The 17,359-nt window shown below is 54.6% G+C and overlaps 6 protein-coding genes across 6 annotated transcripts; 2 read left to right on the top strand and 4 right to left on the bottom strand.

Moving 5' to 3' along the window:
- Nucleotides 1-92: 92 nt before the first annotated feature.
- J4E83_007433 (uncharacterized protein) lies at nucleotides 93-1,067 on the bottom strand (the record flags this gene model as incomplete). Its single annotated transcript, XM_049334337.1, has 3 exons — nucleotides 93-365; nucleotides 417-779; nucleotides 834-1,067. The coding sequence occupies 3 exons, from the start codon at nucleotides 1,065-1,067 to the stop codon at nucleotides 93-95; spliced, it is 870 nt and encodes a 289-aa protein (XP_049186679.1).
- Nucleotides 1,068-1,501: 434 nt separating this feature from the next.
- Nucleotides 1,502-3,431, bottom strand: J4E83_007432 (uncharacterized protein; the record flags this gene model as incomplete). The annotated part of the gene is made up of 6 exons (XM_049334336.1): nucleotides 1,502-1,884; nucleotides 1,937-2,306; nucleotides 2,357-2,766; nucleotides 2,814-3,216; nucleotides 3,269-3,362; nucleotides 3,415-3,431. 6 exons carry the CDS (start codon nucleotides 3,429-3,431, stop codon nucleotides 1,502-1,504), a joined length of 1,677 nt encoding a protein of 558 aa, XP_049186678.1.
- Nucleotides 3,432-4,786: 1,355 nt separating this feature from the next.
- On the top strand, nucleotides 4,787-5,562 carry J4E83_007431 (uncharacterized protein; the record flags this gene model as incomplete). The annotated part of the gene is made up of 3 exons (XM_049334335.1): nucleotides 4,787-4,793; nucleotides 5,116-5,242; nucleotides 5,319-5,562. The coding sequence occupies 3 exons, from the start codon at nucleotides 4,787-4,789 to the stop codon at nucleotides 5,560-5,562; spliced, it is 378 nt and encodes a 125-aa protein (XP_049186677.1).
- A 253-nt stretch (nucleotides 5,563-5,815) lies between these two features.
- J4E83_007430 (uncharacterized protein) lies at nucleotides 5,816-8,068 on the bottom strand (the record flags this gene model as incomplete). Its single annotated transcript, XM_049334334.1, has 7 exons — nucleotides 5,816-5,857; nucleotides 5,907-6,668; nucleotides 6,718-7,375; nucleotides 7,425-7,459; nucleotides 7,507-7,620; nucleotides 7,708-7,745; nucleotides 7,795-8,068. 7 exons carry the CDS (start codon nucleotides 8,066-8,068, stop codon nucleotides 5,816-5,818), a joined length of 1,923 nt encoding a protein of 640 aa, XP_049186676.1.
- A 2,078-nt stretch (nucleotides 8,069-10,146) lies between these two features.
- J4E83_007429 (uncharacterized protein) lies at nucleotides 10,147-13,671 on the top strand (the record flags this gene model as incomplete). Its single annotated transcript, XM_049334333.1, has 4 exons — nucleotides 10,147-10,603; nucleotides 10,658-11,078; nucleotides 11,129-12,594; nucleotides 12,650-13,671. 4 exons carry the CDS (start codon nucleotides 10,147-10,149, stop codon nucleotides 13,669-13,671), a joined length of 3,366 nt encoding a protein of 1,121 aa, XP_049186675.1.
- A 741-nt stretch (nucleotides 13,672-14,412) lies between these two features.
- On the bottom strand, nucleotides 14,413-16,856 carry J4E83_007428 (uncharacterized protein; the record flags this gene model as incomplete). The annotated part of the gene is made up of 4 exons (XM_049334332.1): nucleotides 14,413-15,428; nucleotides 15,477-15,560; nucleotides 15,622-16,233; nucleotides 16,280-16,856. The coding sequence occupies 4 exons, from the start codon at nucleotides 16,854-16,856 to the stop codon at nucleotides 14,413-14,415; spliced, it is 2,289 nt and encodes a 762-aa protein (XP_049186674.1).
- Nucleotides 16,857-17,359: the final 503 nt, after the last annotated feature.

The raw sequence follows: 17,359 nt of genomic DNA, 5'->3' as shown, positions 1-17,359 counted from the left end.
CTCAATGCTATACGGATATATCAAGCATCACCAACTACGCATGCCGAATCTACAGACGCCAATCCAGAAAAGGCCTTTTATTGGACGACAGATCACACCCTCATCATCATCCGTACCGTAGGAATAAAGTCTTGACTATCCTTCTCTTGCTGTTCGAAGCTCTGTTTAAAGGCTGCCAATCCCGCAAGGATTCCGCATACCATAAACACCAACGACACAAGCGACCAAATAACACCCCAGCATTGCGACGAACCGCCATACCGCTTAGCGAAGACGCTGGCATCAGACGAGTTGACCTTACGGAGAATGAGGTCGTCACAGATATCCCAGACGCTGTAGAGAGAAGACATGACGCCGATGAAAAGCTGGAGCGGCGTTAGCAAGGACGTTTCGAGGGGACAGGGAAAGACACCTACGACCATGAACCTCAACGCCTCGCCATGTTCGATGAACCAGAAGGCTACCAGTAGCCCTACGCTGAGAAGAATTGTGACGATAGTCAACCAGTCTTTTCTCGCCCACCATAGTGTCAGCAAGAAGCAAACGCCTAGCACTATACTCGCTACTTTGGATGCCACGATGTTGAAGCCACAAAAGGTCAGCAGAGCACCTATCAATGAGGAGCCCAAGTAGCCAGCAGGCAGAGTTATGAATTGCTTGCCGCCGCGCATATGCGTTACACCGCCTTCATGGGGATCAAGGGAGATGGACTCCACTCGCCCGCCGGTACAGCAGGATGTTATTGCATGAGAGAATTCATGAAAGGCTATGACGAGCATCTGTGGGTTTCGTCAGCTATCAACATCTCCCATTGCCCCACGCTACCTACATACCTTGAACGGCCACAACACCCACCGTACATACGGCAAGTTCCACAACAACGCAATAACGACAACATACGCAGCAATAACACCCAGCGTAACCCCTTGGGTGTGATTTACACTCAACCCGCGGCGCTCAAAGTGATGCGAAGCCTGCGAGGCGACAGCCGGCCCCGCTGTGACCAGGGTCCGGCGCGCTAATTTGGCGAGCGTGCTGGTGTTGCGAGGCGACGCTGCTGGCGGCATGGCGGTGTAGTTGTACGTCTCTGTGGTATGAAGTGTTCGAGCGTAGGCAGAGCGGAAGCCTGGGTACTGAGCAGCCAAAGTACAGAGGAATGAAGATGCTGTTCTTGTTGTTCTGGTGAGTGAAAGCGGAGAGTGGCTGGGGAGAAGACGTGGAGCTGACGCGTTGTTTGTGGAATGCGCCACGCAGCACGCTAAATTTAGCAGGGGTGTGGCTGTGTCGGCATTTTGTCATCACGTTTACGGAACGGGAGACAAAGCAGACTTGGACACTGGAAACAGCAGTTGATATTGTATTGAATGGGATAGTCTGTGTATTATGTATACCGCTTGGTAGAGTGCGGCGTCATGCTTAAAGGAAGCGGTTCACTAAGCTGTGCGAATGCATCTTCGTCCCAAATACCAGGATATGAACTGAGTATGCATCGAGAGAAACCCTAACCTCGGCGCTCCTCGTCAATGTGTTCCTGATGCACTGACATGCCCCTCTCGGGCGAAGTATCGACATCTTTGTCGCCATACTTCTCAGATCCAACAGCACCAGTAGCGCCGACAGCGCTGTGGCGTCGCTCCCAGTATGAGTCGTCGCGTTCGTTACGGCTGATGTATCCAGCCGGGACCCACTTCTTACTGGTCCTGGCAGATAGGCTCGGGTCTGAGTACATGATATCGACGTTCTCAAGAGACAACGATTTGGTCTCGAAGACGAAGAAGTAAACGACACCGGCGGCGACGAAGTTGCAGGCGAAGAAAACGAAACCGAAGGCGTATCCGATACCGTCGTCAGCGTAAGGTGTGAGGAAACCGATCAGGAAGTTGCCTAAGAATGGTCGTTAGCAAGCGAAGTCGGCATAAGAAAGCATGTTGCTTACCGAGCCAGTTGAACGCTGTAGCCAAAGAGGCTTGCTTCGCGCGAGTCCTGAGCGGGAAAGTTTCGCCAATGATAACCCAAATGAAAGGACCCCAGGTGGCGGCGAAACTTGCGATGAACATGCAAGCAGCAACGATCATAACGATACCGGCAGTGGGGTTGTCTTGCGGTGGGAGCGCAACACCGATGATGGCAAAGATGAGCAGCCAAGTAGCTTGCCAGAGACCGCCAATGACGAGCGGCACACGGCGACCGACTCGCTCAATGAGGTACAACCCGGGGATCGTCATGGCCACGTTGACAGCACCAAGAATAAGTTGAACTTGGAGAGGATCATCAATGCCTGCGGATTGGAAGATAGTCGCGCCATACTGTGACGATTAGTGGCGTGCATGTGAGGTCGTTGTTCGAGGGAACTTACGTAGAAGAAGTAGTTGACACCGGTCCACTGCTGGAAGAATTGGATAGCACATCCGACGAGGGTACGGTATGCAAGACGCGGGATACCGGATGGCTGGCCAGTGAAGCATTCCACCCAAGTACCTTGCCCGGCGCTCTTTTGCTCGTTGATGGAATCCTCCATCTCTTTGAAGTCCGAGTTGACCAACTCGTGGTTGGGGTCGTGTGCCAAGCCTCGGAGACGAGCCATTGACATGCGCGCTTCTTCCCAACGGCCTTTACCGGCCAACCATCTGGGCGATTCTGGCGTGAAGAGTACACCGAAGCCAAGAGGGAGCGAGAAGCCGATTCCGAGGCCAATGACGATTCTCCAGGCGGCATCGCTGTCTTGGCCCGGATTGTCACGGACACCAAAGTTGATAATGTTGGAAACTGCATATAGTAAGTACTTTGTAAGCACACATCTGGGCCAGACCTACTCAGGATGCCAACAGTGATCATAAGCTGGTAAGATGCGACGACGGCACCACGAATCTCTCGTGGGCAGACCTCGGACTGGTACATCGGTACACCAATAGAGAGAATACCGACACCGAGACCAGCAACGATACGACCAATAGTCATGTGGACCCAGGTGTTCATCGCTGTGACCTGGATGATGTTGCCAATGACGAATATGAGCACACCGATGGAGAGATTGCGGCGACGACCAAACCAGTCGGCAGTGTAAGCACCAGCGAGCGCGCCGATCAGAGTACCAATGGACATGAGGGATACAAGCAGGGACGAAATCGTGGGATCGAATGCTTTCTCGCCATTGCCCTGGTCCTGTCCAAAACGCTGGATGAAGTCCTTGAAGATGAGGATTCCACTGATTTGACCCTGCATTACGTGAGCCACATGCATTCACAGGCAGAGATTGGCAGATGCATACCGTGTCGTAACCGAAGAGGAAACCACCTATCGATGTGATGACACCAAGAATGATGGCTTCGATACCGCACTCGGCACCGCGAACGCGGACAGAACTATTCAGAGTCAATATAGCATTCATGCATAGTCGAACGGCGTCAAACGTACACTTTGCCCAGACCCATGGTTGTAGTAACGATTCGATCACGACAAGACCGATGTGCGAGACAAGATGGATTTACTTGTTCGGCACACGACGAATCTTAAGTATCGATGCCAATTCCAGTCCCGTGTCCCGTAATGCGGTAATGCCCAGCATCGCGCCGAGCGTTCGACTCCGGGGCTCCTACGTCATACGCGCCACGCCGTCACGCGAAATTGCGCGCGAGCGGCCTTACCAGCTTGGCTTCACCTCCTCCACAGCCAAACAAAAGTGATCCGGGGGTCTGAAACTGCAGTAGTGGGCTTGTCAATGCGACGCAGCCGCTGGGGGACAAGGGGCGTGTATGTGGGGAAGCAGGTCGCGATTCGATAGCCAAGCCAAATCCGCCCGACGTTCCGGGAAGCCCACCAAGAGATAGACGGCCTCGAGCACACATGGATCGGATCGTGCTCTCACATGCTCATCTGACGGTAGGCGTTGTACAAGGCGTCCTGCTAGATCCCTAACGTGCAAAGTGAACGCCTCTGATGCGCACCCCGCATTCAGGCGCAAAGCACTCAGCGACGCGCTCCAGGGACCGTTGTGCCGCACAGCCGGGCGCCAGAAACTTGGTGACGGTCGCGTGACTTGTGGATATCGACTCGACGACGCGTATTCTTCGGCCGGGGCCATGTCGGTGAAGATACTTCACTTCAAGATGCGACAGACGCTCTCGGCAGTGGGGATGATGGAGATGCGTACGACCCCATCCGGGCCTGTGCAGCCTCAACACCTGGGCTCCGACCATCCCTCCGACTCTTTGAACAATTGCCGCGCGAACCGGCACAAGCTTTATCGCTGTGCTTGTTTTGGACTGCAATCTCCGATCGCTTGCAGTCTCTCTCCGGTCAAGTAAAGCGAGGGACCCAGTTTGGATGCAACGTAAGCCAGGTTGCGGCGACGGATTGGTGCGAGAGCGGCCCACATGAGGCTCAAGGAAGACACTAAGAATCTTCCATTACCTTGGCATGTCCGACCCGCATCGGACGAGAAAGTGAGGCCGTAATCTCGGCAGTTCCCACGTCGTGGAGTGGGTGTGAAGGCTTTGAGGGGCAGCCTGCGTGTTGGGGAGAAGAAGGGGTGTGGAGGTTGCGGAGACTGGAGAAACTTCTCCTTGGTAGTAAGCACTGGGGACGAAATGGAGAAGGAACAACACAAGCAGCAACAACAGCAACCTTCTTGCGCAACTCTCCCTACAACATGACTTGTGTCTAGGTAATTTACACGACAACTGACTCTCACGGCTTCTTGCTCTGTGCGGTTTAGCGCATCCGGTGGGATGTACATAGTAATCCTGTCACCGCAGAAGGGAAGAGACACTGCGCCGGCAACGCGCCGATGCCAGGTACGATCTGAAACGTCGTCATTCCCGCATCTTTCGATGTATCGATGTCTGAGTGAACAAAAACAATGCCCTTCAACGCGGTCTGCCAAGTCACGTGCGGCGTTCCTTGGTCCTTCTAGGCACCGTTGGAACGCGATGGTGATGTCATCATGTCGCGATACTCAGGAGCCAACTGAGAATGCTGCATCAACCCAGAACCCCTAACAAGAACACTCGGGAAGACATTGCGGAGTACACCAAACTCAAATTTCCTATAGACAACCTCCGGACTCACAAGTAGATCACAAAATGGTCAAAGACAACGAAACCGTGATTGAGTAAGTGGCCCATGAACGTCAACGCAAGCAAAGTGCTTACGGCATCGCAAGGGAGTTCAACGAGCTGGTCAACATGTCGGCAGACGAACTACAAGACTGGCTTGGCAGCGATGAATCCGCTGGAGCCGGCTGGTAAGCCCTGCCTGCAACGAATGCAGTGCTGACGTTGCGAATCTTATGACATGCATGCCCTCTAAGACGCCTACAGGTCCAAAGACAACGGCTCCGGCGAGACAGTCGGCCACGATTCGGGTCGTAAAATCGTTGCTATACTGCAGAATAATCCGCAGAAGGACGCGGATAAGTATGAACAAGAAGACATTGACCACATGCGCAAGGTGGTAGCATACTGCAAGAGGCATCTTGCGCAAGAGGACAAGGCGAAGAAGGACACGGATAGCAAGAGCTACAAGAGCTTGAAAAACTGGGGTCACGACGCCCAGAAGGCTTGAGCATCTGCATGAATGGGAATGATGCTGGAAGAGGTGTGAACTCGACACAGGCTGAACAAGTAGCGATTTGCATATATCGAGGTCAAACCACAGGCTTCCAATATTGTGACAACAATGACACGAACACATGTCACTTCGTCATTTTGTGCAGGAGACATGGATTTCAAGACGGCCGTATCAAAAGTGGAGTAAAATAGAAACAATGCTTGAAAGACATCTAGGTAGAAGCGGCGCACAGGACGAGTGTCTTGGTCTACAGAGCAGTCGACCTCTTGCGGCCAGCGAAGTAGTTTCCCTTTGATTCGTTAGTTCTCAGTTCGAGTAGTCGGATCGGTGATACTTACTTGCATGCCACCCACGCACGCTGGCTGCTCCATTTCCTCCGTCTTTGTTCTCTCAGGTGGGCTTCTGCGCATGAAGCACTCGCCTACATGATGGCCCTCATCGCACGCAACGACCCATTGGCCCATACCCATGTCCTTGGGAGCGTGCCTGACACCTCTTCCACCGCCACCTACAATCAGATTGCCTGGTCGGTAGGTTGGATCCGCGCGCATACGCTTAATCACGCTGCTGTGGATGACGGCATTCGCGGGTATGTCGCGCGTCTCGCCCTTGGGCAAAGGCCATCGAATCGCTTTCCATGTCCCATCCTCCTGTAAGTCCATGCGTCGGAAAGGCAGGTACTCCATTATGTTCCACGAAACGACGCCCATGCGATTGGCACCATTGTTGAATTGCAGGACGTCGTGGATACGGCCTTTGGTCGCAGCGCTGTGGAAATGTTTGTGGAAATGCGTGTTAGGGTGTTCGCGATGGTGCGAAAGGATGTTGTCGTCGTCAGTGTAGCCAGCTGTGTCGACGGATTGCGCGCCCGAATTGGCGATGACGGGTGAGGGCGACGCAGGATCGATTGCAATCATCGGGATGTTGTTCTGCGCTCGCGATACGTTGGTTGTGGGCTCCTCGTGGCAGCAACTCAAAGCTGCGAGCTTGTCTTCGTCAAAGTCGAGCCCAGCTTTTTGAGCTTCGCGCACCATCCACACCAGGGCTACGTGGCTCAGTGCTGCGTCGTCATCACCAAGAGGCCAGCCTCCTCCGATGTCCTACACGACGTTAGTATTGAAATTGAACCTCCGTGACGAGCACACTTACTGCATGGCATCCAGGAAACCAGACTTCCTGAATATCCTGCTCGCCATCTTCGTCTTCAGAGTTAAAAGTTCCCGCAGCGTCATAGGATCGCATCGAAGGAGTAGCAGAGCCGTGAACGCCATCAAGCTGGGAGCAGTCCGCGCTACGGCTGCGTACGCCTGAAGTCTCATGTGGGTCTCTGTAACGCTCAGGTGGTGGTGCTAAAGTATCTCGCCGACCTCTACTCTGCTGTTCGTCGTGGTCTTTCTCGTCTAGGTCATGGTCTTCATGATCACCATGGATCAGATCCTTCATGTGCTGCCGGTGTCTGTGGCGATGCTTGTACAACATTGACCGGTCGGGCTTCTCTTGAGAGATGAGATCTTGTCTGAACTTTGCGCGTCGTTCATCGATGGATACTGCGTGTCGTATTACGTGGGCGCTGCTTCTTGCGGTGTAGGGGAATCTGCTACGTTGCATCCAGGCGTTCTCGAAAGCAGGCACGGAATTGACTGTATCGAAGAGGCCCAGAAACCGAATGGGTTTGACGGGGCGGCTGAACGTCTCGCGAAACGCGCACATGAATTCCAGAAGCTTTAGCTTCTCAGATTTCTCGCCTGGCTTGCGATCTTTGCCGCCTTTTTCGTCCGGTAATCTACATTGCCATTTCTGGAATGTTCTGAGATTGCGTTAGTGTAGAGTTCATGCATGCTACATGCTATACTCACTTCCATGCGAATTGACACATCTCTTCGTTTCCAGCCTGTCGACAATTAGAAATCGCCTGACAAACATTGGGCAGTTGCTTACAGAGAGGAGACCAACGTGATCAAGCATCTCTGCGAGGAAGCGAGCGGTATATGCACCACGCGAGAAGCCGAAGAAGAAGATATCATCGCCAGGTGTATAGTATCGCATTAGGAACTGTCCAGTCCATGTCAGCCAGCTGCGACCGGGTTCCGTCCTCTAGCCACTAAGCTGAGGATAGAGCTACCTCCTGGGATGGCTTACCTTGTATCCCGCCATGACATGCTGATCGAATGAAGTTCCTACACCAGATCAGATCCCATGCATCACAACGAGCCGCGCCGAACGTACCTATTGCGCTATCTTTTGCCTTCGCGTACCATGACTGGAACTTTTCCCATCGACCTGTTCGGGTCATGGATCCATTGGCTTTCGTAACATATGTACCGATTCCGGGCTGGTAGTAATGGAACTGATCATCCCCATTGCGATCGAGCATGCGATAGATTTTGAGGATGTTGCTGTCGGAGTCTGTGCCTGAGAATTTGTTGCCTGTACCATCGAAGCACAGGACAAACTTCTTGGTCACATGGTTCGGACGTCGTGACACGGCTCCGTAATCCATAGGGTTGTTGTTAGGTGGTTGTGCGGATACCTGAGGCGAAACGCTCGGTAGACGTGACTGCTCTGAGTTCTTGCGCGCCATGTTGAGACGTGGGGCTTGACGAGGAAGAGCACCTTGATAGGAAGCCAGCTTGGTCGTCAGAATGAAGCAGTCGCGAAGTGTCAAGTAGCCAAGTAATCTCTATCAACGCGGGGATCGGCTACAAAAGCCTAACACAACTGACGCGTGCTCCCCGTCTGGTCTGTCTCCAAAGCTTCCGAGCGTATCAAGCCACATTAAGATACGGATCGCCATTGCTAATGCGGCTTGTAACAAAGCTCGCCTATCGATGCGTCGATGTCGCAGGTGGTGGGCTGGGAGTAGTCCCGCCGCTAATAGCAGCCGCTGATCGTTCTGAAGTGCCGCTCGCCCTACAGCGACTATTGATCTTTGAAAGCTGAGATAAACTGACTACCGTGCGCTATACGACGCCCCCACCCTGAGTTGCTACATCGATGATGCGGCAGCCACTCAAGCATCTGAGCGTTGCCTGGCAGAAGGCACGACCGATACACCGCATCCTGTCCCGTGTCGTGCTGCAATTGATTGCAGAAAAGAAACGCATGTGGCCCTCGACTGCAAGTAAGCCAATGCCACCGTTTCGCCACTATCCCGGCTGGCAATATGGTGGTAACCGATAGACGCGATGCTACGCAGTCCAGGCAGGCAAGCTCCGAGAGCTAATGCTGAGCGCGTTACTCGTGATCGCAGTGGTGTCTAATCCAATTGGACTCGGAAGCAGTGCATTCAACAAGAACGCGCCGATCAGAGAGGAGAGGTTGGTGTAGGTCTGCTCGCCGACATGTGAGCAGGAAAAGCACGTCGCGTCGATGGTTGACGCTACCCTTCCAGCGATCATTTGTGGGGAGGCGGCCCGTGCACCTGCCGTCTCGATTGCCGTCGTCTCGACTATCGATCGCACCTCCCAGTCACCACAACCATCGCCGGCGTCTTGGATGAACCGGACAGTAAACCTTACGGCTTCGGGACAGGCCGTAGACCACTGACCGCCGTCGCTAGTGCCTGCCTGATACCGCACCCTACTCGGAGATTTGCAAGCTCGCACTCCTGTTGTTGACCGCCACCACATCAGCTGAAACTCACTCTCGTCTGTTTACCTGCTAGCACATGACTGCGCAACCATTCGTCGGGAAGTAAGGTCGGTCAATTCCGGTGCCGCAAGCGCTAGAGTCTCCTTCCACTACTCAGCCGAAAAAAGCTGAATCGGGATGCCGATCGCTTGATAGTTCGTCTATGGCTTTTGTCCACGTCTCTGTTTGGAATGGTCGCGAGTTCAGGTCGCCGTTCCTGTCTATCATGTTATCGACCACCAGGGTTGCGACATCTTCGACACGTTCCCATAGGGAGACAGCCGAAGTGAGACCACAACGACTCCCAGGCAACCAAAAGCGCTGAAGCCTGAAACGTGGCAGGCGTACCCACCTCCTGGCTACACGTTGCTTTTGGACTTTTCGCAGTGTCGCAAAGGCCATCCATGGATCGTCACAGGTGGGTCTAGTTAGTCGTTTCCTCATGGAGCCAATGGTGCTACTACGCTGTGGGTCTTGAGGACCGCTCACAGATCATTCCTTGGACTTGTCATGCAGTGCTCGATACCCCTCTGTCAGTTCTTAGCGAAGGTAGCGCCAAATCCGTCTGGCACTACCCTCCACAAAGGAAGTCACGACCAATGAGCAGTCGGACATTTGTAGCCATCAGAGGTCTGACGATATCAAGATCCGGACGCTACTCACATCATCCCGATGCAGGCATGGGTTCGTCCGCCCTTGAGGAAGCCGCAGGACACTGTTCGCCGAGTGCATATGCTGATCAACACACCGTAGCTGCTAGCGATCGTCGCCACGCAACTGGCTCGCTGCTGCTGCTTGCCATGGCCAAGCTCCTGCGTGGGGAGCATTGCGCCTCCCAGATCAACAGCAAGCTACGTTGAACTTACTTTGTGAACTCCGTCCGGCCCTGGGATTCATATTCTCCCCGTTCCCATCTTTTCCACATGGTCATACACACACTTATTCATCATGCCTAGCCAGATACAAACATTGATCGGAAAGATCAGGAGGAAGCCGACGCAAGCCAGCGATGGCCGAACAGCGGAAGCGTCGAGTGGCATGAAGAACCACCAGAAGACTGGCATCGTCAGCGACATTAGAGGTCTCGGTGTTAAGGATGCCAAGTTTGCCCTCGATGCCATTACGACACTCGCATCCGGTGAGCCTCTGGACGACAAAGAACTTCTCCTCGAGAAGGGAGTTCAGATGCTACAGGGTCTTCCTCTGAACAGCGGTCTCAGTGCAAAGGTGTCGGATGGTTTCATCAGCATGCTCTGGAATGATTTACCACACCCAACACCTACGCATGCCGGCCCATCGGCACGATACCGGAAGCACGACGGCTCAGGAAACAATCCCCACAACCCTGAAATGGGCAAGGCAGGTTCGCCATATGCGCGAAATGTACCTCCCACCAAACCGAAAGGTAAGTACCCTGTTGCTATCATCCCATGCGAATCAGGACTGACAACTTCTCAAGGGCCAAATTTACCTGACGTTGAAGACGTATACGAGGCGCTTCTCAAGCGCAGTGGTCCTTTCCGCGAGCACCCGTCTGGTCTGAATCGCCTCTTCTTCTCCTTCGCAACCATAGTCATACACGAATGTTTCCAAACCTCTAGGACAGATCCTTGGATCAATGAGACTTCGAGCTATGTTGACCTCAGCACCCTGTACGGCAATACGGAGAAGGAGCAACATCGCGTGCGAACTTACAAAGATGGCCTGATCTACCCAGACTCAATCGCCTCGGAGCGCATCATGATGATGCCCCCTGGTGTAGTCGCAGTACTGTTGATGTTCTCGAGAAACCACAACCACGTCGCGGAGTCGCTGCTGTCAGTGAACGAGGACGGCAAATACAAGCCCTGGGATACTCTGGACGAGGCAGGCAGGAAATGGTAAGTTTGCCGTAGTCCCTGTACGCGATATGAGCCTAACTCGATTTCAGGCAAGACGAGGACATATTCCAGATCACGCGCAACATTAACGTCGGCTTCTTTGCTTCAGTCGTATTGAAAGACTATGTCGCTGCCATCTTGAACACACCACGAGCCAACTCGGAATGGTCTCTTGATCTTGGTAAAGAGATCAAGCAAGGCGGCACACGTGTCGAGCGCGGAACTGGCAGCCATGTATCCGTGGAGTTTGCTGTCCTTTACCACTGGCACGCTGCTCTCAGTGCCGCGGATGAGACATGGATGGAAGATATCATCCGTTCCGTCTTCCCTGACATCCGCCACATCGACGATGTGACAATCGAGATGTTCCACCAAGTCATGAAGGTATACGGTCATGACTTGATGAGCAAGAAGCCCTGGGAGTGGACTTTTGGGGGCCTTGAGCGAGGCGCTGACGGCAGGTTCAACGATGCCCAACTTTCCGAGCTTATCAAAGACTGCATCGAGGAGCCTGCCCATGCTTTTGGTGCCCACGGTACCCCAGCCAGTCTAAAGGTCGTTGACCTCATGGGCCAATTGCAGGCCCGTGAGATGTTCAATGTCTGCACGCTCAACGAGTTCCGCCGGTATCTTAATCTGAAGCCGTACGATACGTTTGAAGATTGGTGTTCCGATAAAGAGACAGCACGAGCAGCCGAGCTGTTGTACGGCCACATGGAGAACATGGAACTCTACCCTGGATTGATGGCTGAGTGCACCAAACCTGCCATGCCGGGAAGCGGTGTCTGCCCTGGTCAAACGACTGGTCGAGGTATCCTGGACGACGCCGTCGCATTGGTTCGCGGTGATCGTTTCCTGAGCTACGACTTCAACAGTAACACCCTTACGCAGTGGGGAGCGGCTTTGCTGGCGGAGACAACACCCGGTGCATACGGTGGTGTGTTTCCTAAGCTGCTCTTCCAGGGTCTTCCGGGTGGATTCAAGGGAACTTCCAGCTACGCGCTGCTGCCCTTCTACACTCCCAAAGCAGCGAAGGAGATTCTTCAAGGAAATGGTGTGCTTGAAAAGTACGACCTCAGACGCCCTCCCAGCGATTACGACATCGTCAGCGTCCAAACTCAGGAGGGTTGCAAGAAAATCTTCGAGGATCGTGAGAGTTTCGTTGTCATGTACCAGGCAGCTATTCGCAACTGTACTGCTGGACATGACTTCATGATCGGCTGGGACGAGCAGAAGAAGCATGATGAACGCTCCAACATTCTGCACAAGGTCTTCTTTGAGGAGGGCTTCGAGAAGAACATCAACGAGTTCTTCACGACCAACGTACGCAATCTCATCAAGAAGAACTCCCTCAAAGGCGCCAAGGGCAGGATGAGCATCGACATTGTCCGTGATGTTACCAACATTACGCCAATCCTTTGGCTCGCTGAGCGTTTTGCACTCCCGCTGAAGACACAAGAGCAACCTAGAGGCTTGCTCTCCGTCCACGAAGCTTTCCTAGCCTATCTCGTACTGTGTAAGTAACCAGTCCAGCGCTCTTGAACCTGCAACAGGTGCTAACCTCCGCCCAGTCATGTACCAGTCCTTCAACATAATGCCGCATAACGAATGGAAGCTGCGTGCAGGCGCTATGGAAGCCGCAGCCCCCCTCCGCTCCATCTTCGAAACCCATCTTAAGACGCAAACTGGGCGTCTAGAAGGTTTCGTCGACTGGATGGCCAAGGGCTCCGCTTTCGAGGTAGGCCCACACGCCGACCGCATCTACCATGCATTAGCGGACACCAAGCTGCCCATCGGAGACATGGTCGGTGACTGCATCGGTATGGGAGCGCCCGTCGCCGGAAATCTGACACAGCAAGCCAGTCTGCTGATCGACTTGTTCCTATCTCCTGGATACGAAAAGTACAAGGCAAGGATCGTCGAGCTATCGCACATGGACCCTACGACCTCGGACCGCGAACTCCAAGGCTTCGTTTACGAAGGCATGCGCCACGTTGGTGTTGTTCCCGGTCTACCTCGCGTTGCGACGCGCGACATTACCGTCAACGACGGCGTCCGCGGCCCTGTTTCCGTCAAAAAGGGCCACACGATCCTCATTGCAACTTCCAAAGCCGCCATGGATCCCGTTGCATTTCCCAACCCGGAGATCCTAGACCCGCATCGCCCATTCAAGGAGTACACACTGCTCGGCCATGGCCTGCACTTCTGCTTCGGCGCCCGCCTCGTAGGCCCGTCTCTCGCCGCGACGCTGCGCGAAGTTTTCAAACTACCAAACGTGCGGCGCGCACCGGGCAAACAGGGTCGTTTTACCGTCACGGAGCACAAACTTGCCGGCATAACGATGCGACATTATCTTGATTCGAGCTCGAAGGAGAGTCCCATCCCCACGAGTCTACGGCTGCACTACGATAGCGAGGATGTTGTTGTTGCGACGGGTCTCAATGGCCATCTTACCAATGGCCATGCGAACGGGGGGCTGACGAACGGACACACGAATGGGCTTGCCAATGGGCATACAAACTTCGCTTCTAATGGCCATGCCAATGCAGGTGGGGATAATGAACATGGCAATGCGTATACAATTGCGCCTTAGGGAGGTGTGGGACCAGAACCCAATTCGGCACCAGGACGCCCGTCGGTGTCTTCCTGGTCAGTGTCTTCGTCGTCGTCGTCGAGCGAAAGCTCTGATCTGAGGCGGCAGCCAGGGATTTTCTGTTGCCGGAGTGCGCGGGAATAATTTGCTAGGAGATGTTCGCTGGTAGTCAAGAGTTGGGCATGATTTCGTTAGGGTGTTATTGTTTGTGACGATACCATTGAACTTTCTGTTGGCTTAGTTGTAGTGTTATAAAATCAGCTTGCTGCAGGTTGTTGTCGAATTCAAGCTTCAAGTTGATGTCAGTCGTGTTGTGATGTTGGGAATGTGACTTAAAAGGTTCACATATCTGGTGTCGATAACTAGCCAACCTTAGCCCAGCCTTGCACTGTAATATACGGTTGCAAAAGTCCAATGTCTCATTAGGTTACGTGTCTTTAACAGTCATCAGTATTAATTGTACCAGCACGGTGGTCTAGTCATCAGCGTACACCGACAAACACAAAGCCACCCCCATATTACAAGGTATTACTATGCACCCAGTCTTTTATGAGAACGATATTATCAGATAATCTGGCAAATGAATCATTCCGATTTGCATATAAAGACGACTACACGTCTCACGCAATGAACGCCATGCTACCCAGCCTATCGAAACACAAGAAACCCGACCCTTACAAAAGACAAGACAGAATGCCAAAGTTACAACTTCACAGCTACTCAACTGAGCCCAACACCGCGTCAAGCCATCCTGGGCAATGGCGGAAGTGAAGTAGGATCCCATCTCCTCTCGCCCTCCATGTCAACATCATCATCGCTGTCTTCCTCACTAGCATCCTCCAACGCCTCCCTCCTCTCCATCTCATCCACATCCATCATGTCATCGCCATCATCTTCGTCATCTTCATCTTCACTACCCAAAACAGGTCTGTCATGGACGTCTGGCGATCCGCTACCCCTCTCGCCTTTGGGTCGGGCTCTGAGCGCACTTCTGCCGCCCTCCCAACGATCCAAGCGACGCAGGGCTCTGCTTAGCATCTTAGCGCGGTAGTACGACTCCTCGCCATGGTCGTTGACTTCGCCGCCAAAGTCGAGAGGTACGAGGCCGGAGGGCATGGGCGGGGGTGTTTTGGTGCCGAGTTCGTATTCGGGAAGTTGGGCAAATTGCGCGTGCGATTCTTCGTCTGTGTCGTAGCCGTCGGCCATGCCTTTGCAGCGGATCCAGCTGCGCATAAAGGGGTTGGCTTTGCGGCGGCGCTTGGCCGCGGCGGCGTACTCGATGCGAATACCTCGGTCAAGAATGACGTCGACACGTCGCCTCCTGTATTGCTCGACAGCTAGTTGGTGTTGTGTAAGGGGACGTGTTCGTTTGTGCGAGGGGTCGGAACCGTTGAGCGGGAGGTAGAAGCCGTGTGGTCCGTTGAAGGTGGGTGCGGATGTGGAGGGGGACTGGCCATCTTGCGAGTGTGGAGCGTCGAGTTTGGTCTTGAAAGAACGTGCGGCTGGTGTTCCTCCGGCGCCTATGCCTGATGTGCGATTGCGCGACCAGTTCCCGCGGCCGGGGCCCTTGGGCGCAGGAGACGAAGCCGGTCCGTCTTCGTTGAGGAGGGTATTGATGCGCATGTTGGGTGTAGCCACCTTCTTGGCTGTGTTATAGACGCTGTTCGGCGGAGACGCAGACCGAGTACGGTCAGTGTCTGAGGGGTAGTCTCGTTCGATGATGGATTTTGCAAGCTTGCCTCGTCCTCGTGCGGAGCCTGGTGTTGTTAGATCGGTGTCGCCGCAAAGGCTAGAGAGCAGCATACCATGGGAAGGCGATTGCCTGTCGCGTCCAGGTGTCCAAGCACCATCATCGGCGGCGATGGAGAAGACTGGGTTTTGGTTGAAGCCTAGAGGTGGGTCAGCTACAGCCGGACGTGAGCGGAGTCACAGGTGGATAGCAGCACTCACCCTTCTTGTTGGTACGCTTGGGGCCTGTCACGACGGGCGCCATGTCGCTTGCCAATATAGCTGTCCTCTCCTTGCGCTTAATCTCACCGAAAGTCTTCTCTTCGATGGAGTCGACGTTCTCCAGCGCCTCCTGCTCTGGCGAGAGTATGTCAAAAGGCGGGCACTTGATAGGGAACTCAGCCGTAGTCGGATCGTCGGCCGGACCCATCTGGCCGGGACCAAAAGGGTTGCTCTCGGCAGCCTCCTTGGTGAAGTCGCTCTCGAGATACCACCACATGAGCCAGAGGAAGGCCGTGGCTCTGCTCTTGCTGCTCAGGTTGGAGCGCATGACGAGGTCGAAGAAGTCGCGCGGCGGGAAGAAGTGCAGCTCTGAGATCTTGGGGGCGTATTGCGACAGGACGAAGATGAGGTTGACGGGGTTGGTACGCGGGACGGAGGCTGCCATGATCTCCTCGATGGTGCTGGGCTGCTCCTGGTCCTCGGTGGCACCCTTGAGGATGGACTTCAAGCGGGGCGCGTCCTGCAGCTGCTTGTAGGCATTCGGGTCTTGGTGGGCCTGGAGGGAGGGGATGGAGTGGTAGGTGCGCAGCTGGGCGCGCATCTCGGGGAAGACTGTGGCAGGTTAGGGGGGCTCGAGGAGGGACAGCAGGTGGCCTACAGTTGAGCGTCGTGTTCATGCGGCCGACGTTGACGAGCAGACACACCATGGCCATGTTGATGGCAGCTGGGCGCTCCGTCAGCAGCTTGTCCTTGAGGATCTTGCTGCACTTGCTGCTCTTGGCCATGGCGTCGAGGTAGATGTCGGCAAAGGTGTGGCCGCTGGTGCTGTCCGACTGCTTGGTGAAGACGGGCCGGTCGTCCTCGAAGACGAGCTTGAGGAAGTCGAACTGGATGTCCTTGCGCCACAGCGGGATGCCGTCGTCCTTCTTCAGGTGCTTGATCTTGTTGCCGCTGTAGACGGACGACACGCTGCCGTTGGCATTGCGGCGCGTCGTCGTCGTCGTCGCCGTGTAGTACGGCCTCGCCGGGTCCGTGTCGTTGACGGGGCGGGCGGCGTCGGGCCCATCGCCGCCAGCGTCGCTCCCATCGGGGACAGGCGTGTTGGCCTGCGAGGGCGAGGGCTTGGAGTCGTCCATCGGGGGGTCGGCGGCCAGAATGTGTCGCAGGCTGTTTCTCGTGTCGGGCTCGTCGGGGCGCGCAGGCAGAGGCGCCGTGGCAGCCGCTCCGTCGTCCATGGCCAAGTGCTCTGTGTCTGCTTCCACTAGTCCTGTGCTGGCCCGCTGTCGCCTGAGCGCGCGTCTCGAACAAGCAGGCAGGCGCGTCGCAGTCGTCAATCGCCGAGAGGGAAGCTGCGTCTCAGCGCGGAAAGCGCATCCACGCCCAAGCTCAGACCTCGGGACGCTAGGCCAACGCGATCCCATCACGAACATGGTCAACCATCACAGCAGTTGCTAGCAGACTTCATTTCATTTCCTAACCAATTGCGCAAATGCAGTGCACCACGCATACATCAGAGTAACCAGGATATCTCAGCAAAAGTTGCACAAAAAGAAAGCTCCAACACGCGCCGCGCGACTGCCGAAGCCAACCTGTCGCCGAAACAAAGAAAGTCGCCTGCTGCAAGCAAGGGGCGGGGGTATGCAACGCGAAAAGCATACCCAACTCCGAGCGAGTCGCCTGCTCCATCTCGCCAAACGCCTGGTATCGCTGAATATCCGTACAACACGCAAAAGGAACC

This window comes from Alternaria metachromatica, assembly GCF_023757995.1.
Source record: "Alternaria metachromatica strain BMP 0045 chromosome Unknown scaffold_18, whole genome shotgun sequence".
Taxonomy (NCBI): Eukaryota; Fungi; Ascomycota; class Dothideomycetes; order Pleosporales; family Pleosporaceae; genus Alternaria; species Alternaria metachromatica.
Note: the sequence above shows the minus strand (reverse complement) of the source record. Positions and strands in the feature narration are given on the sequence as shown.